The following is a 26,508-nucleotide window of genomic DNA, read 5'->3' as shown; positions in this document are numbered from 1 at the left end:
TTTTAATATGGTTGGAGGTAATAGATAGCCATACTTTTCCAGAACAAAAGCATTAGAGGACTAAACATAGTATGTAAATCCTAAAAACATAAGTGGGTACAGATGGACCTCACCTGATTTCAGAAAGGATCTCTCAGATAATGAATCAGCGACCGGAGAAGCTGCTATGAAGGAAACTGAACTAGGATTTCCTGTTTAACTCCCATTACAAACAAAAAGGAAAAAGGCAATAGTTTTTCCCTTTTAAAATAAAATGTCTAATCATGTAATAGTTTATGTTATCAACAAGAGAGTTTTAATTCTTCTGTCTGACTTCTTATGCTGGAAACTTTACATTACATTACGTTTCAGTGGGACTCACTGCATATAGAGAATTGCAGGCTGCCCCTTAGTTGTGGCCGCATCGCAGTCTCTCTGCTGCAGAGTTCTTGGGTTTTTAAGAAACATTGAAAAATTCTAATCTGTCTGGAGTTTAAGTGTCAAGATGCTGGAGGTAAATTAAATTCAGGTCTTTGGACAAAGCCAAGTTAAAAATGGTACCACTTGCACCATGAATTCTCATCATCCTGATAGCAGTTGAATGGTATAAACCCTGGGCCTGAGGATGAGCCAGGACCAGCAGAATTACTTGGCTACCCATAGTTCATGGAAATTAAAAGTTTCAGTCAGTTTGTCCAGCAAGAGTCCCGCAAACATTTCCTAGTGCTTGGCTATGGCTGTTCATTTTCATGGAGGAAATATTGTATTGTCAGCTGGATTGCTAGCAAAAGAGGACGTATCTTTAAAAGCAAGTTATCTTGTGTATGTTTTTATCAGAGAGCACTGTTAATCTATGCTGCTGTAATAAGGGTGATCTGAGTCCCAGCACTCTCCTTTTCCAATTGCAACTGAGTTCCAGATCTTTGCCTTTTTTTTTTAAGTTTCATTGGAATATTAATTATTGTTATCATGCTGAAAAATAAAGATGAGGACTAACAAAAATGCATGAAGACAACAGTTTGGGGGAAGACTAAAATTTGTTTTAGAGATAATCTGTACGATTATTCAGTGCTTACCATACTGTGCTTCACAGCACATATTTAATTACAGCATATGAGTTTGCTCTTTTAATGCAAATTTTGCAATTTTGTCTTACTTTTCTCTCTGTTAGAAGCACAATGGGGAAAGAACATCAAAACCAGATCCTTTTTCCTGTTATAAGAGTTGAGATGTGACTGTATGTGATACAAGTTTTAAACTGGGTTCAAGATAAAGCCCGCAGATTTTCACACTAAAGATTAAGATGCCTGAGATCTGGGGTCAAAATATTTAGGGTACACAGGTGGCAAAGCTTCTTCAAGCAACTCTAAAAATAGCAGTGGCTCCACTTTTCAACCAGCACGTTCTAATTATCCATTAGAGTAATTAGAATCACACTGGGGGAAGGGAACCTCCTGTTCATTATGCATGAACATTAAAGATTACATGGCATTTTTTAAATAATTGCAGCTGTTTACTTCTGTCCTTATTCAACATCTCCCCTCTGCACTCCTGTGCTGTTTGCTGGCTGGCTGCCATCTCCCGTGTCAAGGGTGACTGCGTTGCGTGACTTTTTATGGCTGGCCTGCAAGGTGCTTTGGGATCTTTCAGGGTGAAAGGTTCTAACGCAATGTAAAGCATCATTTTGCTGCATTATTTGTTTTAGGTATTTGTGGTTTACAGCTGTAATAAAAGCGCTGGCTACTTGGACTGGATGACTCAGTGATATGTAATTGGATACAGAGCTCTTCACTTCCAGGTCAGCTGCTCATCGCTGGCCCACAGCTATTTGGCAAGTGTATAAAAAGTAGACAATTCCATTTCCTAGTGGTTGAGTGTCCCCAGCAAAAAAAAAAAAAAAGAAAAAACCCCACGTGGCATTAACCTGCTTAGGACTGTCACCAGGGAAGGGTTTCTTATCTTAAGATCGTTCTTGAAGATTTGAGTTAAGATTCATTGCAAAAATGTTGCGGGGAGGTCTTCCAGCCATCATGCCCATTGCACATCTGCGTGGACTGTCACGGAGCACCTGTCTCCGGAGCTGTTGGACCCAAGCTCTTGCTGGTTCTTCTTCCTTAAATATTTACAGTACTGTGTTTCTAACTTAGCAGCATGCTTGTGCATCCAAGTGAGAAAGGGAGATCTTTGTTCCAGGATTCGTTTAGACTTAGTCCAATCCAATTTCTTACAGTGCTTCTGCACAAGAAATCTGGGGCAGTTCTCACAAAGGATACTTCCAGATACTCTATTTCATAAGAATTTGGAGAGCTCATAGAAAAGCCTGCTTAACCTCTGATACAGCTCAATGCTGAGCACTTTGATCTGAGTCTCCTTAAAGGAGAATGGATTTTTCTGAAGCACCCAAGTGACTTGGGAACATGCGTCCCATTATCTCATAGGCAATTTGAAAAATCCACTCTTAACCCTGCCTTACTTTTGTTCCGCTGAAATTGGTAGACCTACACATTCTCATGTCCTTGCTAGTGACAGCTCTCCTGCTTAGACCTCACAGTCTCAGTGTGCAGGCACTTGTGCAGACAGTCCCTCTGTCCACTACGAAAACACAGGACACCCAAGTTGAACCGAATGCTGAATAACACCACATGGGTTTGCAGTGGTCTGTAACCGAAAAGGTTCACTGGAAGCAATTTGCAAAGAAATCCTTAGGAAACCACCTGGATGGTTATTTTAAATTAAAAAAGGAAGAGATGCCACTTTAAAAAAATAATTTTTAATACTAGGTTTAAGGTTCCATACATGTGATAGTCATTAAAGCTTATTTAACCCTGAAATTATCTGGCCTCTTTAATTCCACAGGGACTGTAAGGCTCTTGGGTTAGAAATGAAAAATAATGTCAGAATGAAAATGAGACTTCCCTGAGTGTAGGACCATTATTACAGAATATTTTCTTAATCAAGCCTCTTTAAGAGCCAAGTAGTGGAGAAAAAAAATAATCAGGCTACACTGCTTTCATCCACAGGGTCTTTGCCGATGCTTTGGGCCACCGGTCAAAATAGGCACAAGTCAGTCCCAAAGGCTTATGTGATACAGTCACCTAAAATGCATGTAGAACTGATGATCTGTCCATCCACAATCTCAACTGTAGCACACCCAGTTCCTTGTTACAATACGCTTTTGGGATAATCCCAGTGCGCTCTGACATTTGGGCTCTTGCAATTCAGAGCTTTCTGGTTGTTCAGACTGGAAACTTTCAGCAGGAGCAGTGATTTTTGTCAAGTTTCTGTTACACCAAACATCTGTGGTGTGCCCCACCACCCTCTCCCCAAGGATGAAACATGCTGCAGGGAGGGTGTTGCAAGCATTCCTGAACCAGACAGCTAAGCAGGAGTCATAACTGTGCTGGCCAGGGCGCTGCTTTGAAGAAGGCTCCCATTAGAATTAAAACATCCCACAACTCTCATCACAACAGCCCTATTCTTGAGCGGGGCTCAGCATGGAAATTTAAGGATGGGGGTGGAGTGGGGGGGAGAAAGAAAAGACAGACAAGTAAACAGATAAAGAGGGAGCTCTTGCGTGCAAGTGGAATTTCCTCTGAGCACAGGACATTCTTTATCATTAACTGGTCTGTCACAGGAAGGAAAATGGGAAAACAGTGTTTCCTGTTAAGGGGAAGAAAAAATCAACAAGCCTTGGAAATACCTGCCTGGAAAGAACCTTTTGTGTTCCCACCAGCAAGCGCAAATAAGTTTGTAACTCCTTTGGAGCATGAGCTCTGTTTTAAAGCAGTTTGCTTCTTGAAATGGGACATCAGTGTAGACACATCATTTAAAAATGACTGGCAGTTCAGGCTGCTTGGATCTTTCTTGTTCGTTTCAGAAAATGCTCTAACTCCCAGAAATATCTTCTATAAGACAAAGGCTGTTTTCAAGACACTTGAATTCTTCCAAGTTTGTGTCTATGAAGGTAATTAATAATAACTGAAAGGGCCATTTGCCATACAGATGCAGTCTCTCTAATATTTTGATGAAGATGCTCACAGGTGGACAACGGGTCTGCTCTTGCTTCTGGTAAACCAAGTTTTCTTTAGGAAAGAGCACAGTTGCCAGGCAAGTGCTTGAAGCCTCAGAAGGCCTGAACTGCCCTGCAGCTCCTGCATCATCTTTTTTGTTGCATTTTGCCCTGAATACAGCAGGGTGGCGGACGTGTGGGTCTTTCAGAGTGAGAAGAGGCTGCTTCACTGACAAAGGCTACAGGAATGGGTGCATGTGCACAAGCAGCCCCAAGGTAACCTGGATTCTTCTGGGTAATAGTTTTTCTCTTTGGTGGCAGCTTCCTTCCTTCCAGAGGTGGGCCTGGTGGTCTAAGTTTGTGCCTCAGTTGTAGCCACATTCCCCATCAGTTTGAAGCTGTTCTGAGCCAGGGATCTGTCCTGGGCCCATGACAAAGTTTGTAACGATGCCAGTGGCATAACTGGATAAGCAGAAGCTATGTAATCCAGCAGTGTAAATGTAAGAGGACAAAATAAAAATACGAAGGAAGGGAAGATGACCTCTTAGACGTGCACAGAAAGAGGGTTGGAAGTCACTTTTTTTTTTAAATAAAGAGAGAGAAGTGGGCTGAGCTTAAAATGAAACTATCAGCAAGGCTGGAATTAAAAGAAAGCTTTAGGAATGATCTAACTTTTATTTTATTACATTACAGAAGACAAAAAATCAATAGCTGGTAATTCAGACATAAATGAGTTATACAGGCCATTGACACAATGGACCAAACTTTATAACAACCACATCTGATGCTGTCAAGCCACAGGCTTCAGTGGCGCCAGTAATAATTATGGCTGATCACCTCTAATTCAGAGCTGCCTTGCTTGATAAAGGTGTCACTCTGAGTGGCTGCAGCATCAATATCAACTGAGGATGTCATCCAGCGGGTCAGCCTGCTGCGGAGAAGTGTGGTTTTTTAATTGAATAGGATAAACCCTTTGTTTTTCTCCTCCTCTCATTCTGTCTGCAAAAATCATATACACCTTAAACACAAATAATTTGATTTCATGAGGGAAACTACTTGAACTCAAGACTAAACTGTGACTGAAGCTAATGGTGTTGATCTATAGAAATATATTCTAAAGATTATTTATAGCCATAAGAGTATCCTCAGGAGGAGACTTTCGTACTTTACAATAATCTCTGTTGCATCACTGTTTTGATCATCTAAAGAATCTCCCACCCTCCCAAAAAAACCCCCGACAAACCTGTTTGGTAAAATGCTGCTAGGCAATAGAAATTGCTTTTTCAGTAACTCACATCGTTATAAGAAAGAAAACACATTGGCTTTGATGTTTTCCTATTGTTTTTTGAATTTTGGGGGATAGGTGTGTCCATTGACTGTTGGAAAACTGAATTTTACTTCGAGACATGGGGTGAGGTGACTTTGTAAAAGATGCTAGAGTTCTTTATCTATAAAGGAGTCACTTTTAAATACCTCTCTGGTGTTTCAGGTGCCATGAATGGTTACATCTCTACAGTTTGACATTGAAACTGTTAGTCTTTGGATTGCTGACGGATGGTATCTGTGCTTAGACGTTTTCACGTATTGTTGTTGTTGTTGTTATTATTATTATTATTATTACTACTACTACTACTTAGGCTTTGCATTCTGTTGTGGAGCAACTGTTTTGTGCTGTGTGGACTAATTGTGAGTGATGAACAGTGAAAAAAACCTCTGTGGGGGAGGACACAGGAGGTATTTCAGCCACAGTCACTGCAGCATTTAACATCAGCAGGGTTTAGAAACTACGATGCGATGCCCCAGAGTGCTCCGCACCGCAATAGCTTGTGCTTGCACACGTGAAAAACTTCTTCTGTTTTGAAAAATTATCTCTAATACCGCTTAGAAACATTCTCGATCCTTAAAAGAAATCATGAATGTCAGACTTGGGAGACAACCACCAGAAGGGAACTGTTTTAGATGCTGGGTAAGCAACAAGCAGCGGCACCGCAGTGAGTGGGTTCGGAAGCTTGCAGCGCTGCACCGCTCGGGGCTTTTCTGGCACTTCTTTAAGTAGCGGAGAAAGAAAGTGCCCTGCACCTGTACGTTTGTAGGCGCGCCGAGAAGCAGCCCCGCAGCCATCCTTCAAACCCGCCGCGCTCCGCGGGGCTGCGGCAGAGGAGCCCCAGGCTGTCGGCACACGCTGTAACGGCAGCGCCGTTCGCCCTCCCCGGACCCGCACAAAGGCGCTGCGCCCGCGGCTCGGCTTCTCCTCTGCCCTCCTTGCGCCGTCCCGCTCTCCTCCTTTCCCAATCGATCTTGCCGGAGCCCGCACCACGCGGGCACGTGGGAGCCAGCGCGTTTGTGTGCAGTCCCTTCTGATCGGCCCCCGTCAATCATGTCAGCCCCGGCCCTGGGCTTTCCTGTGATCCGGCAGGCAGCTGCGCAGGCCCTTCAGAGGCGGCACTGTTTCTTTCTCTGTTTACTCGTTTCCAATGGCAATTGCACCACCGAGTCTCAGTACGTCTGGAACTTGGCCTGGGGCTGTTTTGGTTACATTGAAGTTTTTGCTTCAGCTCTGCCAGATTTAAATGGTGACTTCACCAGCACTGAGCTAAAAAGGAGAAAAGGGGAGGAGGGAGGTAGTGTAGCGAGCGGGAGCGAGCGAGGGAGAGGGCCAGAGCATTACATCATCACTTGGACGGGAATCAAATGGGAAGGATATGACTCACTCGGGCTAGTTAAGCTTTGGCTCAAGTTCTACATACACTCATTCCAGGGCTCTCATGTTCTGCACCTCAGCAGGGAATTCAGGCTCAGTGATGTCCATGAGGTTTGTTTTTAATTTTCTTTTCCTTTTCTGATTTCTATATACTTTTTTCCCCCCGCCGTCTTCCTCCTCCTCTCCTCCTCCCCTCCCCAGTCCCCCTTTCCCACTCTCGTTTCCACTTCGACAGAGTTTGTTTTCTGGTGCGTGTAACCTCGCCTCTTAGCAGCAGAAGCTGGTTTTTCAACCAAACCCAACCCAAACAAGCAGCACGGCAAACTTTGAGAGAAGTTTGGTGGTTTGTTGGGGTTTTTTTTCCCCATCATTGTGTTGCTCCTAATCGGAGGAGACAGGGAGAGAGTTAAAATGCAGGAACCAATCGCTTGGACGGTGATGTAATGCTGGAACTGCAGGGTTGTTAAGTAATGTGAGAGGAAGGGGGTCAGGGTTGCAAAGCATTTACCTGCTGTCAAGGGGCTTTAAGTTTATTATCAATTGCAGTGACTGTAACTGGCTTCAGACTGCACTCTCTAATTATTCACAGACTCCCCTTTTTTATCTTTTATTATTAAAAGTAAAACTATATTACGGTATTTTAAAAAATGTGATATTATCACAGCTGCAAATTATTTTCCACCAGGGCTTTTTGATATTTTTGAAATGGCTTGAAACTGGGTGTCTCTTTCACAAAAAGCCTGCAGAGAGCAAAAAGAAAAGAGAAAAGCAAAAGGAAAAAGGGGTGGTTCTTCGAGCGTAGCTGGCGAATTTGAAACTGTACGAAGAGAGCGGTTCAGCCTCTGCCTTAGCAGAGTGAGTAAAAGCTCCTACTGTTGGAAATCTGCTGTAGAAAATAAAACATTTGAGGGAGGCAGTTTGCAGAGCTCATCTGCAAGCCTCGGCGTTTCATCCCTAACACTTGTCAGCAGCGTTCTGATCCTTATCCTGCCCCGGGCTCGTTGCTTGTTTGATGGGCTGCTCTCTCCCCATTGCTGGGACCGCTGAGGTCCCGATCCTGCACGGCAGATCCCCCTCCTGTCATGGTTCTGTTCTCCAGAACTACGTGGGATTTGGGGCATCTAGCCATGTGGGTTTCCTTTGCAGGACAGAGCACTGTGATTACCTTAAGTCTCTCTGTCTGTCTCCCTGCGGACCTTTTAGTCTTTTTTCCATGTAGCTAATAGCCTCTAGGTCTGGGGGGGAGGAAGACAAGGTTCCCCACATTCACCGTGAGTACATTACCCTTAGGGTGGGCCACTCAGAGTTTAACACTAAGCCACTGCTAGGGCATTGCTTGTGTTTAGATGAGGGATGAATGTAAGATACCGGGTGTGTGTTGGTGTCCTCAGGATACCCGTTCTGCTCGGAGGAGCTCTGCATCGGTTTTCTATGTCCAGAGCTGTCTGCTCCTAAGATACTGCTCTCGGAAGTGCCCACTTCAGGGAATTTCTGTCTCAGAGGGAAGCACTGTATTCGTGCCCACTGGATCAGCAGTGGACCAAAGATTTGCTTGGCTAACTAAAGATAACCTTAAACACACTCTTGAGGGTTTGGTAATTGTTTAAAAAACCTGTATTGGGGCCTGACTGAGCAAAATACCAAACAGTGGTGTTCTGCGGTAATGGTGAAACCTCCCCATCTCCATCTGAACAAGGCAAGAGCCCCTGACCAGCTCCTGCCTTCCCTTCAGTAGCCCTCTGCAAAGCCAGCTTGTGTCTAGCTGTTATGTCCCTGCACTTTACTCACAGGTTTTTCATAAATGCACTGATTTCCAAGCTCCTCAGTCAACTGCTCAAGCGCAAACAATTGCTCATGTGCCAAACCTTTTATCATTTGAGAGCCTAACGTAAGGCCGCGCCCGGCTCTGGCCCACGTTGCGGCGCAGATATACCATATGGATTAGATTGCGCAGTGCTCTGCTGAGGATGTGTGGGTTGTGGAGGGAGCCGTGCTGCTGCAGGAGTTCCCGTAGGATTTCTGACTCATATTTTCTCCTAGAAATGTTGGGAAGTGCAGCTCCACGGACCATCAGAGTAAAGCAGACTAGATTCTTCCCTTTGCCTCCCCGCTTCAGATGCTGGGGTGGACTTGTCTTCACTCTTTCCCTTCCTGTCTTTTCTGGCTGGCGACTTTGTGTGGGAGAAGTCTGCCAATGTTGTCCTCAGATAGCGTCTAGCTATGTTGGCAAGATACTGGGCAGAGGATGACAGACTTTGTCTTGCTCCATCTTTGCCTACACAGAAATGCATCCTTACTCTTTCTCTTACAAAAACACATATAAAGTAGACTGTGCAGCGTGGCTTGGAGATCTTTGGGCATCAGGTTGCATTCCACGGGGGATTGGAGCCTCCCTTGTCTGGGACTAGCTATTAACATTTCACCTGGCTGGGAGGGCAGCAAAGGAGAACATCTTGGTGCTTTAGTCAGCATGGACTGACCAATGACCCTGCCTTGTGTTCCTGACTTTCACAAAGCAACCTCTCCACCCTGCTGCTTCGTGCTTGGTGAAGTTAGGTAGAGGGTGTAAAGATGTAAATCCTTCTTCACTTTCAGAAGTCCTTTTTAACTCTAAGTTACAATTTACTTCTGCTACTTAACTGATTTCAACGCAGCACCGCAGAAAGAGCAGTTTTAAAGGCTCCTTTCAAAAAGTTGCAGTTGTAAATTCCGTATGCATACGTGTGTGTGTGTATGCATGTATATCTCCTATTGAAGCAACAAAGCATGTAATTAATGAGGTATAACTGTCCTGGCGAGAGCCAGACAGCTCGGGTTCTGGTTGACAGGGGCTTTTGAAATGCACAGTCATTATGGACAACAAAAAAATGAAAGTAGCTGCCCATTTTGGATTCTTCCAGTGCTAGCTGTCCATCTTGCACTACCTTGGAGCCAATGTGCAGGTATGCCGGTGGACTTCCAGCTCCATGGTCAGAGGTCAACAGCTCTGACAGTTGGCCTCAACATGTTTGAAGCCGGGCCTTCTGGCAAGAAGATTTTCTTATTGAAGGATGATATCTTCAGGGACCTGATTTTTAAACGGCAGCCAAGAGAAATGTTAACAGCACTCTGAAAATGAGCACCAGCAGATATATTCAGAAGCACATGTAACCTGTCAAACAAACCAGAGGCCAAACACACCAGAGCTGGGAAGCGATGTTTGCACTGGAGAGCCAGCCGTGCGTGGTCGCCCTGTGAAGAAAGGCAGTCTGCTCCGAGCAGAGCCCGGCTGGAAGAGTCCCAATACATTTTCCCCACCAAGATCCCGAGCAACATTTCCGCCCGCATTGTTGAATGTGTGCGTTGGCAGAATATCCGCTCTATAAGCTGTGTGATTTTAAGCCATAATTTGGTGCTTCTTAGCTGGTCTCTGCATGCACAAAAGAATTGGCGCTGCAGTTGTGGTACAAATGCAAGAGAAAAAAATCAGAGAGCTTATTTTTATTTCACTGAATGTGATCCCTCTGCCCCTGGATTCCTCACATTTTCCTAGCTTTACGGTGAGACTATTTCCCTTGAACAGTTTTGAAAGACTTGGCTGGTGCTTGTAGAAGCCCAGTGAAGTTTTCAGAGTTGGCGTGGCAAGTGCTGGGGTCAGAGCATGCCAGGTGTTGGACAGAGATGGTGGCAAGGCTGGCCTCATGTCACGTTTTGGACACAGGGAGCACGAAGACCAAGTTGTCTCTCACGCTCGCGTGAGGGTGCTTGGGCAGAAGCAGGCCTCCTCCGCAGTTCCCCGTCTCTCTCTGCTCACCTTCCCACCCTTCTTTGTTCGTCCTGCACATGCCCGGGCTGCGTTCAGCCCAAACTGTTGAGATCAGCTTTGCTGAAAATTACACTCCAGATCAAAATGTGAGTTAGGTTCCTCCGGTGTGAAGTGAATGCTGGGTCTTTCTCTGCAGCTATAGATAAACCAGATATGAAGGTAATTACATCTCATTCCTATCTGACTCTTTTATTTGCCATAATCTCTTTTAATCCCTTTGATACTCATCATAATAATGTTAATCTTAATGAACTCATTTGGTATTAATGCGGATGTGATTTGTAAGTTCAGAGCAGGCTTGCCATCCTTGTTTAGTGTTCATTAATATCCACTTAACTGTGTTTATGCTCTTTTTCTCCTGCAAATGGACTTGCGTGTCTCTGTCTTCCACCTAGATGATGTGGCAATTCCCGTAGTGGAACTCTCTTTCCACGCTCACGTTTGTATTTCCTTTCTGTTCCTCTTCCTATTTACACGATCCCAGGGAAAAGAGCTGATGGAAACACTGCATCCATCTCCTAGTGACTTGCTGTACCCCATGGCTTACTCATTTCTTCCACTTTCGACATCAAAATTGAAGGCACCTTTATCCTCTCGCTCCTCATTCATGTGGCATTCCTTCTTAGATTGCCTCAGAGATATTACCTTACTATAGCCTTCGTTTTATTGTCTCAGAGGGTGAACGAGCAGGAGACACAACCCCTAATCTTGGCAAAGAGACAAATTATTTGTTGCTTACTACCATACTCTCCCTGAGTGCTCTGTTTATGGGTGGGGTACCTTGACCAAACAGTTTCCAACGTGACCAGCCAATTCTACTGAGGGAGGACTACGTTTGGATGTTGAATCTGATCCAAAGCTTATTGCAGTGAATGGGAGTACTGCTTTGACAGCCTCTGGATAAAGCCCGTAAAACTATCTCTTTTCATTCCTTTGAGCACCCATGTATTTTTCAACATCTCTGGCTTTAGGATGTGCCCTCATGAAAAACTGCTTGTTCAGCCACAATGATCCCAGAGGCTGATGAACCTTGAATCCCTATTAATGGGTGATTTCCTCTCTACGTGGGTTCTTGTGTTTGTTTTTAAACGTGGCATGGAATTTCTGTGCTGTGGTGCTTGCTGTCTTCCCTCCACTTTCTCCAAACACATTTTTAAGGCCTTGATTGTCAAATAGCATGAATTATTTTTCAGCCCCAGTGACACACATTTTGCTTTTTAGGGCTTTTGGATCCTGACAGAGCCAGGAAAGTATCATTTACTTAGCAGAACACTGTTTATTCCATCCCCACTTCCATTCTTTATTTTATGTCCTGATGTTTCCTTGTAGCATCAGCTTCCTATGTTAAAATGAGTAACTGTACTGAAAACTTCTACCTTTCAATTTACTGAAGGATTTCTGCACGTTATACTAAAACCAGCCATTATCTTGGTAAACTTACTAGTGAAAAGTGAGAATGGTGGTCTCTCAGATCAGCACAAGCTGTATTTGTATGGTGGTCTTTATTTTAACATAGTATCTTTCATTCAAGAGCATCACAGGATGTTTCACAAATTGCAGCCATTAGTCAAACATATCAAGTCACACATACTAAGCTCTTTATTAGTATGAATACGAGATGTATTCCCATAAATAACAAGGTGGAGGGTTTTACTGCACATATCTACAGCTCTTGTGCTGCTCCATGACCATAAAAAATATGGGCCAATGTGGTTCAAATGGGCACTGTTTTCTAGTGATCAATAAATCTGTGCCCATTAGTAGCATAATAATAATAATAACAACAACTACTACTACTACTGCTTCGTTGTGTTTTCGCTAAATGTCAACTAGTTATCACAAGCCCTGTCAAAAATAATACCAGTAGAATGTTTTACTGACTGGAAAAGCCCATCAGCACCAGTAATTTTATATGCCAGTTTTGACATGAGGTAGTTTTTTTCCAAACTGAGTCTTAAAAAACCGTAACAGAAAAAAGCTTACTGGACCAGATCCTCTCTTGACCTCAGTTTGAGAGCACTCAGTATCACATTAAAAAAAGTTCCAATGCTGTGTTCTTCGTTGTCGTTTGGTTTCCAGATCTAAGCGAACTTTCCTTTCACTGCAGCTGAGGGTGTATTTCACTGTATTTCTCTTGCACCATCACTCAGAGGACTGCAGGAATTCTCATTGCTCTGAATACTTCTGAGTTTTCTTTTGTAAATTCATGCAGAAATAAGATTGGCTGGAAATTAAAAAAAAAAGACTGTATTAAGGCTGAGTTTGCAGATTGCCTGAACCAACAGACTCCTTGCCAATGGAATCCAGTGTTGACAAATACCTCCTGTGGCCATTTGTATGAAGCAGGGATGCGGTGCACAAAGTGCAGATTAGTACAGAAATCTCTGTCTGTGTGGATCTGTATGTGTATATAGTCACCCTACCTCCCCCCCCCCAGTATATTTGAGGTTGCAAGGCAAAATTAACTTCTGTTATTCCTAAGCAATCTTATCAGAAAGAATTTATCACGTGAATAAGATTCCAAGTTGCATGACTTAAGGTGGTGATGTAGGTATATACATTTGAATGACAGTTTCTTTCCTTTTGAAATTGAAACTGTATTCGCACCTCTCAGCTCTATCTCCCATTTCAAGTTTTTTTCAGAGTCAGAAATCAAATCTTGGGCAAAAATTTAAACAACAATTAAAGGGGGACATTGCTGTTGCATCGGTAAGTGTTTTGTTTGTTATTTTACTTGCTAATCTTGTGCAGCATGGAACTTTTTCCATTCAGAGCAAAACCTGATGCAGCTACTGCAATTCAGTAGTTATGGTAAGAAGTTGAATGAACAAACAATATGTAACAAATTCCCTTTTAGAAATTAATTTAGCCATTTTTTAGTTTAGTTTAAAGTATTTTGACAAGATTTTGTAGTGCCCTATGAAAGAGCTGCAGCATACTTCAAGAAAAGTACAAAACCTTACCAGCAACATTTATAAAAATATAATGAGCAAATAAATGAATGTTACAGAAAAAAAGATTAGTATAGAGTTAGTTGGAAAAGCATGGATTTGTAAAGATCTCTTTAGAAAAGTGAAATGTGGTTGATTGAAAAGTTTCCAACAAGGTTCAATAATTGTTAAAATTTGGGCTTTTGACAAATAATTGTTTCAAGGGAAATTGGGAATTGTTTCAAGAGAAAATGCTTTCTCTTACAAATTGGTAATTGTTTTCACTGAGAATTTTTTTTTTGCTAGTTAGAAGAGGTCTTGAAAAAGAATAACAGTTTCTCATTTGCTGTACACTGAAAGATGAATAAGCTTTGTAAGTTTTATTTTCTGTTTGATGGCCAGTGTCTCTTCTAAATGGTTCTATTCCTTCTGATTAATTTCTGTGGGAAAAATGCCCAGAAAGTGTGAAGAGTAGCAAGTGATAAAACAAGCAATAATACTCCGGCAGTCGCACGTGTTGCATTCCAGAGTTTTAAACTTTGGTCTCACCTGGTGCCCGGAACAAATTCTTGCCAGCAGCAACGCTATCTAATGTCTCCTTTCTTTTCCTTACATCGGGGAGACTTGTTTTAAAGAAGCGATGCTCCAATAAGAGGGCTTCCTGAAGAGCGTAGGTCGGGTTGAGCTGGATGTAGGAAGGGTATGAGTCTGCTGCTTCCCCACGCAGCACTAAGCGCAGGGGTGCTGGATTTCGGCGGCGCATCTGCATTGGCATCTGTCTCTTCCGCACAGTAATCATCAAATAGGACAAACATTAGATATAATAATTAACTGATTGGCTCAGGGTCAGGTATTTGGGTTCGCCCAAACAATCCCCAGAGGACTTAGAAAGATCTTCTCTATTGCGGGGAGAACAAAAAAAAACCCTGCACCCAGCCAAAACCTTGGATGGTTTAGGGTGAAATCTGTTTGGGTTGTTGAATAGCTCCAAGCAAATGGGCACCCCAAAACTGCACACATGTTCCTGGGTGAGCCTGTGAAGAATTATGGCGCTGCAGCAGAGGAAGGTGGGTGAGTTGCAGGGAGGGCAGATGCCATTGCAGACATCTTCCCTAGGTTGAAGGGAGGGGGTAACAGGAGAAGCAGAGAGCGGAGGAACTCCATTTGTTTAGCCTGGGGAAAAGACAGCTAACAGGGGATCTAACTGCAGCCTTCGGCTACTTACAGGGTAGTTACAGGGGAGACAGGGTGTGCCCCACTTTGCCAGGTGAAGACAAAAGACAACAGTCACAAGTTTCAGCAAGAGAAATTCCCGTGGGACCTACAGGAAGAAGGGCTGCGGCAGGAGGAGCGTGGCAAGGCAACGGGCTGCGGAGAGGTGCAGCCTCCGTTGCTGGACTTTGTCACACTTGGTCTAGAAAAGGTCCTGAGGAGCTCTGGTACTGCATTCAGCCCTGCTTGGAGCAGGAGGTTGGACAAGGTGACCTTCAGAGGTGCCTCCTGACTGAAATTGTTCTCTGGTCCCGCACTGGGCAACGATGGCAGCAGCAGCACTGGCAATCTGTACGGGGGGAAAGCAGGACGAATTCTCATGAGGAAAAAGCAATAAGAAAAGGAAAGGGCGAGATACGAACATAATGTCATCTAGAGCATATCCCGTGCCTGCTTCTGTCCGCCTTGTTTTGAGGGGTGAAGAACATGAAGAGGTGTAACTGTGGACTCCGATTGCTGCTACTGAGGAGAGAATGAATCACGCTTCGAGGTGCTTCGTTTCCTAGCTTTCCCACCACGCTGTAAGTGACGGTCACCTAAGTTTTAGGAGATGCCTGATAAACACGCAAAGATAAAACAAGAATCCTGACAATCAGCCATTTTTGGCTGAAATATGAGCCAAAATGAAGCCAAATATCTGTTGAGTTTATAAACAGCTGAATGAAGTCTTGTTCCCTGCTTGACTAAGCATCCGTATTTTCTGCTTGTAGTCAAGAATTCTAGAGAATTGTAAGATGCTGTGAGAAAACCCATCTCTGAGATATTTCCAAACCAGTCAGGTGTTTAAAGTACCACTTTTTTTTTCCTTTTTCTTTTTACAAAAATAGGCAATTAAACCATAACAAACAAAAATTCTGGGCCTTCAAGGTAATTTTCAGCCCATTTCACAAAACCAGGAGACAAGCTTTGTCCCTCACCACGTGAGGGATCCATTTGCTAATGTCCCTGTAAGCCCAAAGGTATGTTTTACAGGAACTTAGCTAGCAAAAGCTGTTCCCCTATAAAAGTAATGGCACGTTAATGCCTTTCTGCAATGAACTCTCTGTTTACCTTACCCTGAATTCACATTTGTCCATTAACTAATGACTATCCAGTATACTGTCACTGATATCACATGTAAAATCATGCCTTGCCCTTCTGCATGCTCAGTTATTTTATTATTGCAAAATTAATAATTTATTATGGATTGTAACGTAAAGACTGAGGAACAGACACTGAACATGAGTTTTCACTGACAAAAGCCTCTGCAGCGAGGCTGACTCAGTCTTACAGTCATCTTGAGCTAAAAGGCTTAGAGAAGGATATTGTTCCTATTTACGAAGTTTCCAAAAGTGCAGTCCTAGAGCACAAGCCTGGTTCTCACTACGCTGCTAGTACATTCTTTACTGTCATGCATTCACCTTGTTTGCATCCTTTTTTCTTGCAATCAGGACAAGCTTTGTGCTTTTAAAGTGTGTGCCTGACACTTTGGTAAATGTCAAAGATGATTTTGTGCCACTGTCGGACGGAGAGCAAATCACTGAATCTGGACGTGTGGTAAAAACTTCCTGGCTGGAAGAGATAATCCCCTTGGAAAACAAAACAAAAAGTCCTATACTTTCCTGTAGAATATACTATTTTCCCTTTGCCTTGAAAACAACATTCCTATCTGGTTAATTTATTAATGAACCAAATCAGCCTTTAAGTAAGATAGTTCTGAAAATATCAGTGTTAGTTCTGTTTTTCCTGAATACATCGATATTGGTGTTCAGGTTTCTAACTAGCTGTTAAAATCAGTTATGGAAAATCTAGGAGAGAGCACATAGAAGAGAGGAATGAGTTGGAATATTAGGTTGTTTTTAATAGAAGAGTAAATGAAGAAAACCTGACAGATTTAAGGTTTCTTTTGTGTCATTGGTGTGTTTGTGGCAGGTGAGCTATTACAGTAGCTAGTTCTATGTGAATAACAAACTTGTTGACTTAAGTGACTGAAAGAAAAAATAATAATTTAGGTTAACTCGATATCACTTAATTTCTTAATTATTCTGTGCAAATAAAAAAGAGCAAAAAACTTTTCAGGTTTACAAGATAATTAACTCTTTAAAATGAGCTAGGTAAATTTCCAAATTAATATGTCATTTCAAACTGGAACATTTAGAAATGTTAAAAAACTTTGCTTTTCCAAATGTCTGTTTTTCTCCACCTATAAGATGTATTAAATATAATTTATTAGTTAATTTAATAATTTTGGTCAACCTGAAAGCGCTGTTTTTGGTAAATATTCTATTTGACTGGGGGGGAAAAAAGTCCAGCTCTAGCTTTTGAGCTTGGCTGCAATTTTCTGCATAAATCACGTCTGTTACAATGCAAGTGAATTCAGTTTGCTAGAGAGAGTATATTCAATTTGCACATACTCTATAGATAATTGAAGTCTCTATCCTCATACAGCTTTGGAGTTTGAGATGATACCAGGAACCTCTACAAAAAGCTTTGTAATTTCTAACACAAGCATGGCAGCATTCACGCTACGAAAAGTAAGAGGGTTGGTGTAGAAAAGGCTTTTGCAACTTAATTTTTTCCAGTGTACCTTTGTCCTCACCCGGTGTGGGTTGCAGGGCCCGCAAATGCCCCACAAATGCTAAACTTCCGTCATCTCTGCCATCGGTAGAACTAGCTATGAGTTACAGTGGCTGAAGTAATCTTGTAAGGTTTGTAAGACTCGAGAATATTAAAGGAGGGCATGTAAATTCATGTAGCTAGATGCTTGCAGGATCGGAGACTAGATGTCCATAGAAGATGATTGAAAAAACCTGTTTTCTTGCCAGTGACAGGTTAAAAATAACTCTCAGCTTTAAGCTGCCTGTAATACCGTTTCCAATCATGCAAGGCTTCTGTGAAGAGCTTCTTCTTCAGTGGGAACCTTGTGTGTAGTGACCTAAAGAGTTAAATCTTCTGTTTGGTGCCTGTATTCCCTGGAGTTTCAGTGACTTACCATTTTGTCTGTCTGGGTTTTTAATGATTTAAAATACCACAGGGACCTGGAAGGGTTTTCGTTGTCACATAGTCCTGAGAACTAGTGGTCAGTAGGGCAGGTATGACTGGATGCCCAAAATGTTCATTGCATTTGAAAACCATGTTTCTGTTCTGATGGGAAAATTCTCAATTTTTTTTTTTTTTCTATTTTGTTCAGGGAAGAGTCAGAAGTTAATGAGGAAGCCTATAAAACTCCATTTTAAGCTTGCCTTCTTTAAGTCATAAAATGAAGGTTCTTGGGGTGAGACAAAATGTATTAAATATTAAACGCGGCGTTCAGGATATCTTTTTTTAATAGGCATTTTCCTCAGAAAAGAACACAAATGAAGAATATGTAATCCTAAGTCTAAGAGGAAGTCTGTCAAAACCTGCCAAATTTGCAGGGGGTTTTGTGTTTCGTGAATAACAAGGTTCTGGCTGTGATACACTTTCAGTTGGTATCATTTTTATCCAGTAATATGGAGTTCTCATTTGATTATCTCTCTTTGTGCTGATCCTTGATATGTTGCTTAAAAAAAAAGAAGTCTGAGCAGTTGAACCATATGTTTATATCATAGCTCCTAATGTCAAAATTTTAATTGATTTTCCCATATTCAAGGTTAGGAGGGGGCTGTATCATGTTCCACGACGTCATAAAAACAAAAATATTTAAAATATGTTTCAAATAAAATGAGGGGGGAGAAGAAAAAAATGCTTAACTTAGAAAAGATGTGGGATTCATTAACAAAGGAAAATACTGGCCACGGACCAACGGCAAGCCAAATGTTTTGCCAGCAGTTTGCAGTTCACAGTCATCATTGCATGTCACTCGGCCTCCTGCACCAGCCCCTCCAACCATATATGCCTTCCTTTTAAAGAGAAACCTGTCTGGTTTGAGTTGAATAAATTAATTTGGGTTTACTTAGTTTAAAAAAAAAAATATAGAGGGCCCAATTTTATTTCATTATGCCCGTGGGTAAAGCAGTCCAAGGTAATTATAACCGCAGTGCTGGTTGCTCTATCTTAATTAAAGAGGGTTTTTTTGCACATAGGTTTTTGCACAACATAATAAAATAGTTTGTGGCCTGGCTAGCCTCAGTGTCACAAGAGTGTACTCACTTGAGAAATTGTGCAGCTTTTCCAAAAGCTGAGGCCCTTCCACGCAAGGGGAAGCGTGGAGCTGCTCAGCAGAGCACAGGTAGTTTACAGTCCTTCCTATTTAGCGTTAAGGGCACCGCCGTAAATCACGCAGCAAACAACCTTTCATACAGTCTCGAACACTAAGTGGCATGCTTGTCAGCAGCATTGAATGTGAGCTTCAGTAAGTCTTCAAGCAATAATGTGCTCTAGAAATGGGCAACACTGGTTACACACCTGTGACCAAACCTCTTATTTTCCCAAATGTTCCTCGTAATGTTTTGGGTTGTTTGGGATTTTTTGGGGGTCACCTTTGCAAATAAGTATGATTTATTGCTTAGCAAATCCTTTTAAAGAAAAGGCATCAAAGACATTTAAATAAAGTACTTGGGATGATGATTAAAAGAACCCCAAACTCAAATCCCAACAAGCATAGCTGAATAAATCAAGTAGCGTTGTAAAAACACTGTCTCAGGGATGATTAAGAGTAAGTGATTTTCATTACTACATTAAGTTCTCCTTTCTGTTGTGGTGCTTTTTATATCACATCAAGCTTAGCTATTTACTTACGCTGCTTTAAAAAGCCTCAGCACCTTAAATCATGACCCGGTGCAATGATTCAGAAAGATGGTAACATAAAGCTAATTTTACTTAATGCTCAGGAACCTGATTGACACAGGCCCTTTCTTTGGGTCCTCTATCTCACACAGTTGGTAAAACTGACTGAATTCAGTTTTGCAGATACCAGTGGACGAGATCCCCAGGTGGCTCAAGTCAGTAAAACTTCACTGCCTCCAGCGAGTTCCCCTCCCCGCCTGGTGCGAGTGCTTTCCTTCAAGTTGCTTAACTTTCCCTTTTCCTTCATTCATGTTCTTCAATAATTAGGGGCACCAGTTGTCCTCGACCCAGGTCACACTTGTGTTACCTTACTCATTTGCAAGGGCAAGGCTCACAAATATTTCTGAACCTTGCAAGAAGGGTCTCAGGGTTGGAATTAAGGAACGTCCGAAGGGCCCTGGATGCTTTGCTCAGTGACCAGCAGTGGATTTTGTTTCTCTCTGTTGGGGATCTGGATTCTCCTATGGAGGGGCAAGCAAGTTTAGCTTCATCTGCTTGGACTGAGAATTTCACCTGAGCTTGTATTTACGGAGGAGAAAGTGCCAACAGGCTTGGGGTGCGTTGTACCCCAAGCGAAGACTGCAGCCAAGGGGAGGGCAGCCCTCAGATGCATTTGGGCTGCTCTGAAGCACCGCTAGCCATGGCTGCCTGTGGGATGAGGGGAGCTGGAACGTGTGGTGCTTGACGAAGCTCCTCTCCCAGCCTCCCTAGGCATGGCCCAGGTCCTTGGCAGCACTGGCTGCGTAGGGCTGCAAGCGTGAGGAGAGGCATCTGGGCTTTCCAGAGGTCTTCGTGCCTATAATTAGGCGTGTGTAAATAGGGAGAATTAGCCTAGAGGTGCACCAGAGAGACTTCACCCCTCCACTTAAGTTCAGAACATGAAAATACTGATTTACTTCCCACTCTGTGCGGTGATACTGAAGCAACAACATCCAAATATGCTTCTAGGATGCAGCTGCCAAAGCAACGTTTCACAATGAACACGGAGGGGCATCCCTGTGGCAGCCTCAGCTGAGGTGCTAATGATTTCATAACCTGTTCTTTTATTATGCAAGCTATAAAACCTGCTGAGACAGTTTGGCATGGGAGTGCCCACTGCCAGGGCAGGAGCAAGGCCGCCATGGTGGATCAATAATGGGTTTCCATGTGGAACGGATCTCCATGGTGTGTTTTACGTACATGGCTTTGAAACTACAAGACAACAGCCACTTTCTGTTTCCATTTGCATTAGAGACTTCTCATGAATATCTGAAATAGACGTTTATTGTGACCATAACCCTACCGCAAATTAAAATCAGATCCCAAGTCCCCTGTGAAAAAGCAGCTCATTATAATGTATGGAGATGTCAGAAATGATACTAAATGACACAACTTTAAACTCCGAACACTACAGTTATCCATGGCTTAGGGTTAAATCTACAGTGGAAATAAGACCAGGAGCTAACCAAGGTTTACAGGGGTGGGGAACGTCCCAATAGATGTATAGCCACAAGCTAAAGAACAAACAGCTGGTTGTATGTGTCTGCCAAATGCAAAGTGTCTTGCATATATACTGCTGCATTTTCTTCTCTTAAGACACATATTACTTTTGTTACATATTCTACATAGACCGGGCCAGATTTATATGAGGTGTAATGTTGTTGATTCAGACAGTTTGTTGCTATAGAGAAAGAGATAAAGGCAGATTTCTGTGTTGGTGTAAAAGGTACACATCTGAATCATTCATCCCAAACACTCAGTTTTTCATCAAATTTTATGCATAAGCCATTTTAAGGACTCATTATCTGGTAGGCTAATATCAGGGCTAAATCTGTGCTTCACAAAATAGAGAGACCAGGGGAAAAAAAACCCAGAACAATCTGACCTGCAATTGACTTTGCAACTATTCTTTGCATTCCTCATATTTGCCTTTCCTATTTAAAAAAATGAAACGGAACGACAACAGAAAACGCGGGGCAAGAGCGAGTAAGCCATGGCTTCCGACCCCTGGAAATCAGCCATACTCACTGCTGTGCAAATTCCTGCTGCTCTCTGAGCTGAGATCATACTGTTGGAGATGGCAAGTGTATAGAGCACAGATCTGTATCTTTCTTCCATTGCTAAATATTAACAATAAAAAATAAATGCAGGTGATGCAACAGGCTTTGACTGGGCCTATTTATATGACTGTTGAGATATTTTAACCAGATCAGTGAAATGTCTGGCTCCCTGTGGGCCAAATCAAATAGAGCTGATGTTATTGTAAACTAAGTGGAGCTGCCACTTAGTTGTTTAGGTAAAGTTAACATTTTTTCACATGTTCACCTGCACTGTATCGGCGTGTCTCAGGGTACGTGTGACAAACACTTTGCTTATTTTGTAGGAGACGTCTAGAAAAGGGCACATCTTCTCCATTCCATCCTCCTTCTTCTGCCTCTTCCCCTTCCTAAGCTGCCAGTCCTTTTCCTCTGCCCTCCCAACAGCTCCAAGCAAACAGCTGAAAAAAAAAAAAAGAAAAAAACCCAACAACTAATGTTTCTTGAATGTCAGCATGCTCTGACTTTGTCAGGCCAGCAGGAGAAACAAATTACATTGTCAGAGGCCTTCCACCGACAACTCCAGGGTACCAGTTCCCACAGTGTAAATCTGGAAACGCTTAATGCAAACGCTGCAGTTGATTCCAAGGGCTCTAGTGGCACTTCACTGAAAGCCAGAACTCCGGAGTTTGGTTTCACAGCGTCGGGCAGTCAGTGCGAGCTGAAATGACACTCGTGTGCCTGGAGGGGCTGTTTTTCAGACCTGCGTGTCTACGGGAGACTCGGGCCCTGTCTAGACGGGTGGCATTACTTCAGCCGTGCAAATTGCAGCTAGAGAGGTCCTTCTAACCTGGTTAGCCTGGTCTTTTTAAACTATTTTATGCAAAGACGGTCCCTCCTTGCTGAATTGTAACGCTGAAAACTGTGAGGTACAAAACCTTAAAGTTATCCAGCACCCTCAGAGTTTCAAGATTCACCAAATTCAGTTTTTGACTTTGCCGATCATACTGTTGTTATATTACTTCCCCTGGCATGGCATGTTTCTCGCTAAAGCACTGTCTCAGTGGTGGCTCTCAAAGGGAAAGTGGAGGAAAAAAGAAATAGTGCAAACCAAAACTATTCATGGAGTATGTGTGAACACTTACGGTTCATGTTAAAGATATATGAAATAAATAATCAGAAAAAAAAAATTAACAGTGTGTTAGTTCGTACTGCAGACATCATGGAAGATGACCTGAGCTATTGCATGGCTGCCTACTGCCCATTAAGCACTATAAATTGGTGCAGTGGGTGTTGTCTTAATCTTCAACACAAAGTTCTGGTTTGGGAGAATGTTTCCTCTTTAAGACAACATGTCTCTCAAGACAAAAAGAACCCACAACCAAAAACCAGCTGTGAAGCACTAAACCGGAAACATCAGTACAAATTATAAGGTGAAGATGTAAAATAAACCCGTTTTCGTAGTGCGATGTAGTGTATCATTAATACATGTAAGTCAGCATTTCAGAGTATAATTTAGGAAGGTATCTTCTTAGGTGTCATACATTTTTATGGGCTGTATTCTGTTCTAAATGACTGTATTAGCAGCAATCCTCTGAACTTCAATGGCACGAGCATTGTGCCCAGAAGAACATCTGCCACAGTAGGATCAACCTCTCCTTGTCTTTCTCAGCTGTACTGTACGTGCTGTACAAGGCAAATATGATGAATGCAAAGAATAATGGAAGGCTGGTTTGCAGAGCAGCATATTGGTTTCAGGGACGGTATCGAGAAGAGCAGCAAGGGCAGAATTTGGCCAGTGCTTTCAGGAGAAATGCTGTGAATATTATGGTGATCCTCCTCCTTCATAAGCTAATCACCACCAGGGGTCAGGAGAAATGACTTGGTAGTAGTCCACAGATGTCAAGGTGTAAGATGAGGATTTTTGTTTTCTTTTGAAGCATAAGACATAGATCACTGTCAAAGCTTGTTTTACAATTAGATGTAATGCATGTTACATACTGTGTGTTTATGGAGTGTGCGTGCATGTGTGCGTATGAGTGAGATTCCCAGTTGGTTTAAATCCATTGTCTTTGGCAAAGCTGCCTGCTCTACACCATTGAGAACTGGCTCTATTGCTGTTGATATGTTCATGCTTTTCATATTGTTTTCTCAAATTATTGTGTTAACTGGGTTACAGCTCGTGAGCTCTCTTTATTCTTCAGGTTTATATTTCCTCAGTGATATATTGCTCATAAACAAGCACATTTTGAAGGTCACCAGGTAGACTAATATGCAAAGCTCTTTAGGAGAATAGATTTTAATATGCTTCTGATTCTTTTATTCTAAAGAACGACTCAGAACAGCAAATTCCCAGTAAAAGAAAAAAAAAAAAAGATATATTTGCCTTTTCATATTTCATCCTATTTCCACTTGCTTCTATTTAAACATTTTGTAATAGTAGGTATCCTTTCTGCTTTAAGCTGGAGAGTCTAAAAAAATGTGCTTGGTATCTGGTGTTACTGACCACTTAGATTTGCTGCTTTTTGTTATAAGTATTGGCTGGTTTGTATGCATATTTTTAAAACTAAGATTTAAGATTTACATGTTATCTGGAATTTGATCTATAACTTGAAAGGCTACTGTAGCCACAATAAGAATGAAAATTACCCCGAACTGTTGAAAATTCAACTCAGAGCACCCAAAGTGGTAATGACTGTGATTGTAGTTTTGTCGATATTTATAAATCAATGCAAACCAGAAACTGGATGTTTTAATTTACTACAGTTTCAATGTAACTGATACCCTCAATTTTAGAGCTTTAAGCTTTGTGAAGTGCAATGTTATTGCAGGGCATGCATCCAATTTTTAAAACATTATGTAGATTGGAGACAGATGAGCTTTTCAGAATTATTTTAGGCCTATTTTGATTGAATGCCTGAGATGCATTTTCCAGTGGAAATTAATTGCATTGATGTGAAAACAAATGAACTCCAACCTCAAAATTAGCTGCAGGTTCATGCTCAAACCAGTACTTAAGAGGGAGGGAGTGGGCACAGATAGTGTCTGGAAATTGCGATGACAATATAGACTTTGTTGCAAGAATAAAATAACCTTTTTTCCAATGCCTGCTCTTTTTTGCTGTCTCTCTTAGTGTGCATGCATGCGTAGGGAGAGAAATTTTCCCATGTATCTGTGGTTGCACATGAGTGGATGATGGCTTTTACTAGCTGCCACTTCTTCCCCTTGCGTCTGGAAACCTTTGCCGTCCTGTCTCAGCATCGAAGTGTCAGTGAAATCTCCAGCAGCCGCTACCTGTGGTGCTTCCGTCATTGCCGTGGGGCATTTCTGGAGCACACTATTCAGGAATATACACTCTTCTGGGGGACTTTATTAGCAAGTAGCAACTAACATGATTTCCACCCTTGGGTGAAACTTGCCTTAGCTGTGTAAAAAATGCTGTAGGTGAGTTTGGGATTTCCTGTTTGCTCGACTGATGCTCTCAGTCAGTGGTAACTCCCATTGAGATGTAGGCAGAGAAGGCAACGTGAGCTCTTTAAATAATGAGAGCGGACAACGCTGGCTCAGAGCTGATCTCCGTTGAAGTACAGCTGCAGCAGTTCTCCACGACTTTGTTCTTTCTACCTTGAGATTCACATCTTCCCCGTGCTTCTCATAATTTGTACTAATACAGCTGTCAGTTGGGATTTTTAGCATGTTTAAGAGATGAAGTGTGTGCAAAGTTTCCTCCTAGGAAATGGCATATATTCATTTTGATCTTTATGAAAGTTTGAAAGGAATCAGTGAAGTGGGTTGGGGGTGGGAAGAGGGTCACTGAAGATATATAGCTATTTGGCAGCTCTAAGACGTTTTTACACCTGGAGGTGACTTGCTAAACAGATAATTGAGAGTACACCCTCATGTATGTACTCCTCTCCCTCCTCCCCCACTGCCACTCACTGAAACAGCCAGCGGCTTTGAGACACTGAGCACATTTGGGGCTGTGACCGTGGTGGGCCACACACAAGTGCTAACTTTCCTCCGGGCTGTGGAAGAGAGCTTGGCACCACGGGAGCATGTGCTGGTGGCAGAAGTGCTAGGGAAGCAATGAGTGTTAAAAAGCACTGAGTATCTCCACGGTGTTCTTGTTAAAGGATGGGATTGAGAGCTGGATTTTGGTCTGCCACTGATGTCGTATGTCATCTGAGTCTTTTCTAAGCTTCTAATTTTCTGTTTTACTTATTTGGTATTTTGTTTATGAAATCATGTTTGCGTTTTCTTGTATAATGCCTTTCTTAATGATCTCTATGGTATGTGTTACTTTTATAATATTTTTGGTGCTGAGGGTAGAATTTAAATCTCAGTAAATAAACCATCTCACATGTATATACCTACTTGTCTTCCTCACTAGTGACTGTGGGCAAACTCTGCTTTCCGTAGTGCATACAGCACAGTTGTGTCCTGTCAGCATTAGACACACTGAATCTGCCAGTGGCACATGCTGGAGGTTTTGCTCTCACTGAGACTCTTTTCATTCATCAATTTTTTTCTAGCAAAATTGTGACCAAATCAATGCTCCAGGTCCATCTGTAGCATTATGCCTACGTGTGCTATGAGTTGTGTTGCCACACGGTCTTGAAACCCAGCAACGTTTGGAACCACCATCTTTGGCTTCGTACAAGCTCTAGACTAACGAAAATGAATGAGAAGCTGATGGGTAAAGTTTTATTCATTTTCACAGATGTGGAGCTGAAGAAATGTAAAGATTCAGATTAATCCCCCCCCCCTTTTTTTTTTTTTAAATTGCTGGGAGCTCCTTTAGGGGTGCACTGTGTCTTTCTGTTGACTAGCCAGAGCAACTGTGTTTCTGTGGGAACCTAAGTTAGGTGCCTGAAGTGAATTGACCATGGTCAGAAGCCAGCCTGGGATTTAAGGCCTGTCACTTAAGTAACAATCTGGTGTTTTAATTCAGGACACTCTTCCCAACCTCTTTGGGCACAACAACCTTCCTGCTCTAACTTTTCCAACATTGGATGTGGGGGTAGATGGTGGGACATTGAGGAAGAAAAAGT

At 42.4% G+C, this 26,508-nt stretch overlaps 1 protein-coding gene across 2 annotated transcripts in view; it reads left to right on the top strand.

Annotated features, from left to right (window-relative positions):
* CREB5 (cAMP responsive element binding protein 5) overlaps positions 1–26,508 on the top strand; it is a gene marked incomplete at both ends in the record, with an annotated part of 215,293 nt that overhangs the window by 110,185 nt on the left and 78,600 nt on the right. Inside the window, one exon of one of the 2 annotated variants that reach the window (XM_082015241.1) lies at positions 6,754–6,800. The exons of the other annotated variant lie outside the window; for it this stretch is intronic. Within the exon in view, the coding sequence (XP_081871367.1) occupies positions 6,754–6,800 (47 nt within the window). Of the gene's footprint in view, positions 1–6,753; positions 6,801–26,508 lie in introns of those variants that run through there. 2 annotated transcript variants of the gene reach the window in all.

This window comes from Phaethon aethereus (genome assembly GCF_964289735.1).
Source record: "Phaethon aethereus genome assembly, chromosome: 2".
Taxonomy (NCBI): Eukaryota; Metazoa; Chordata; class Aves; order Phaethontiformes; family Phaethontidae; genus Phaethon; species Phaethon aethereus.
The sequence above is the reverse complement of the archived record's forward strand: the minus strand, read 5'-3'. Positions and strand labels throughout refer to the sequence as shown.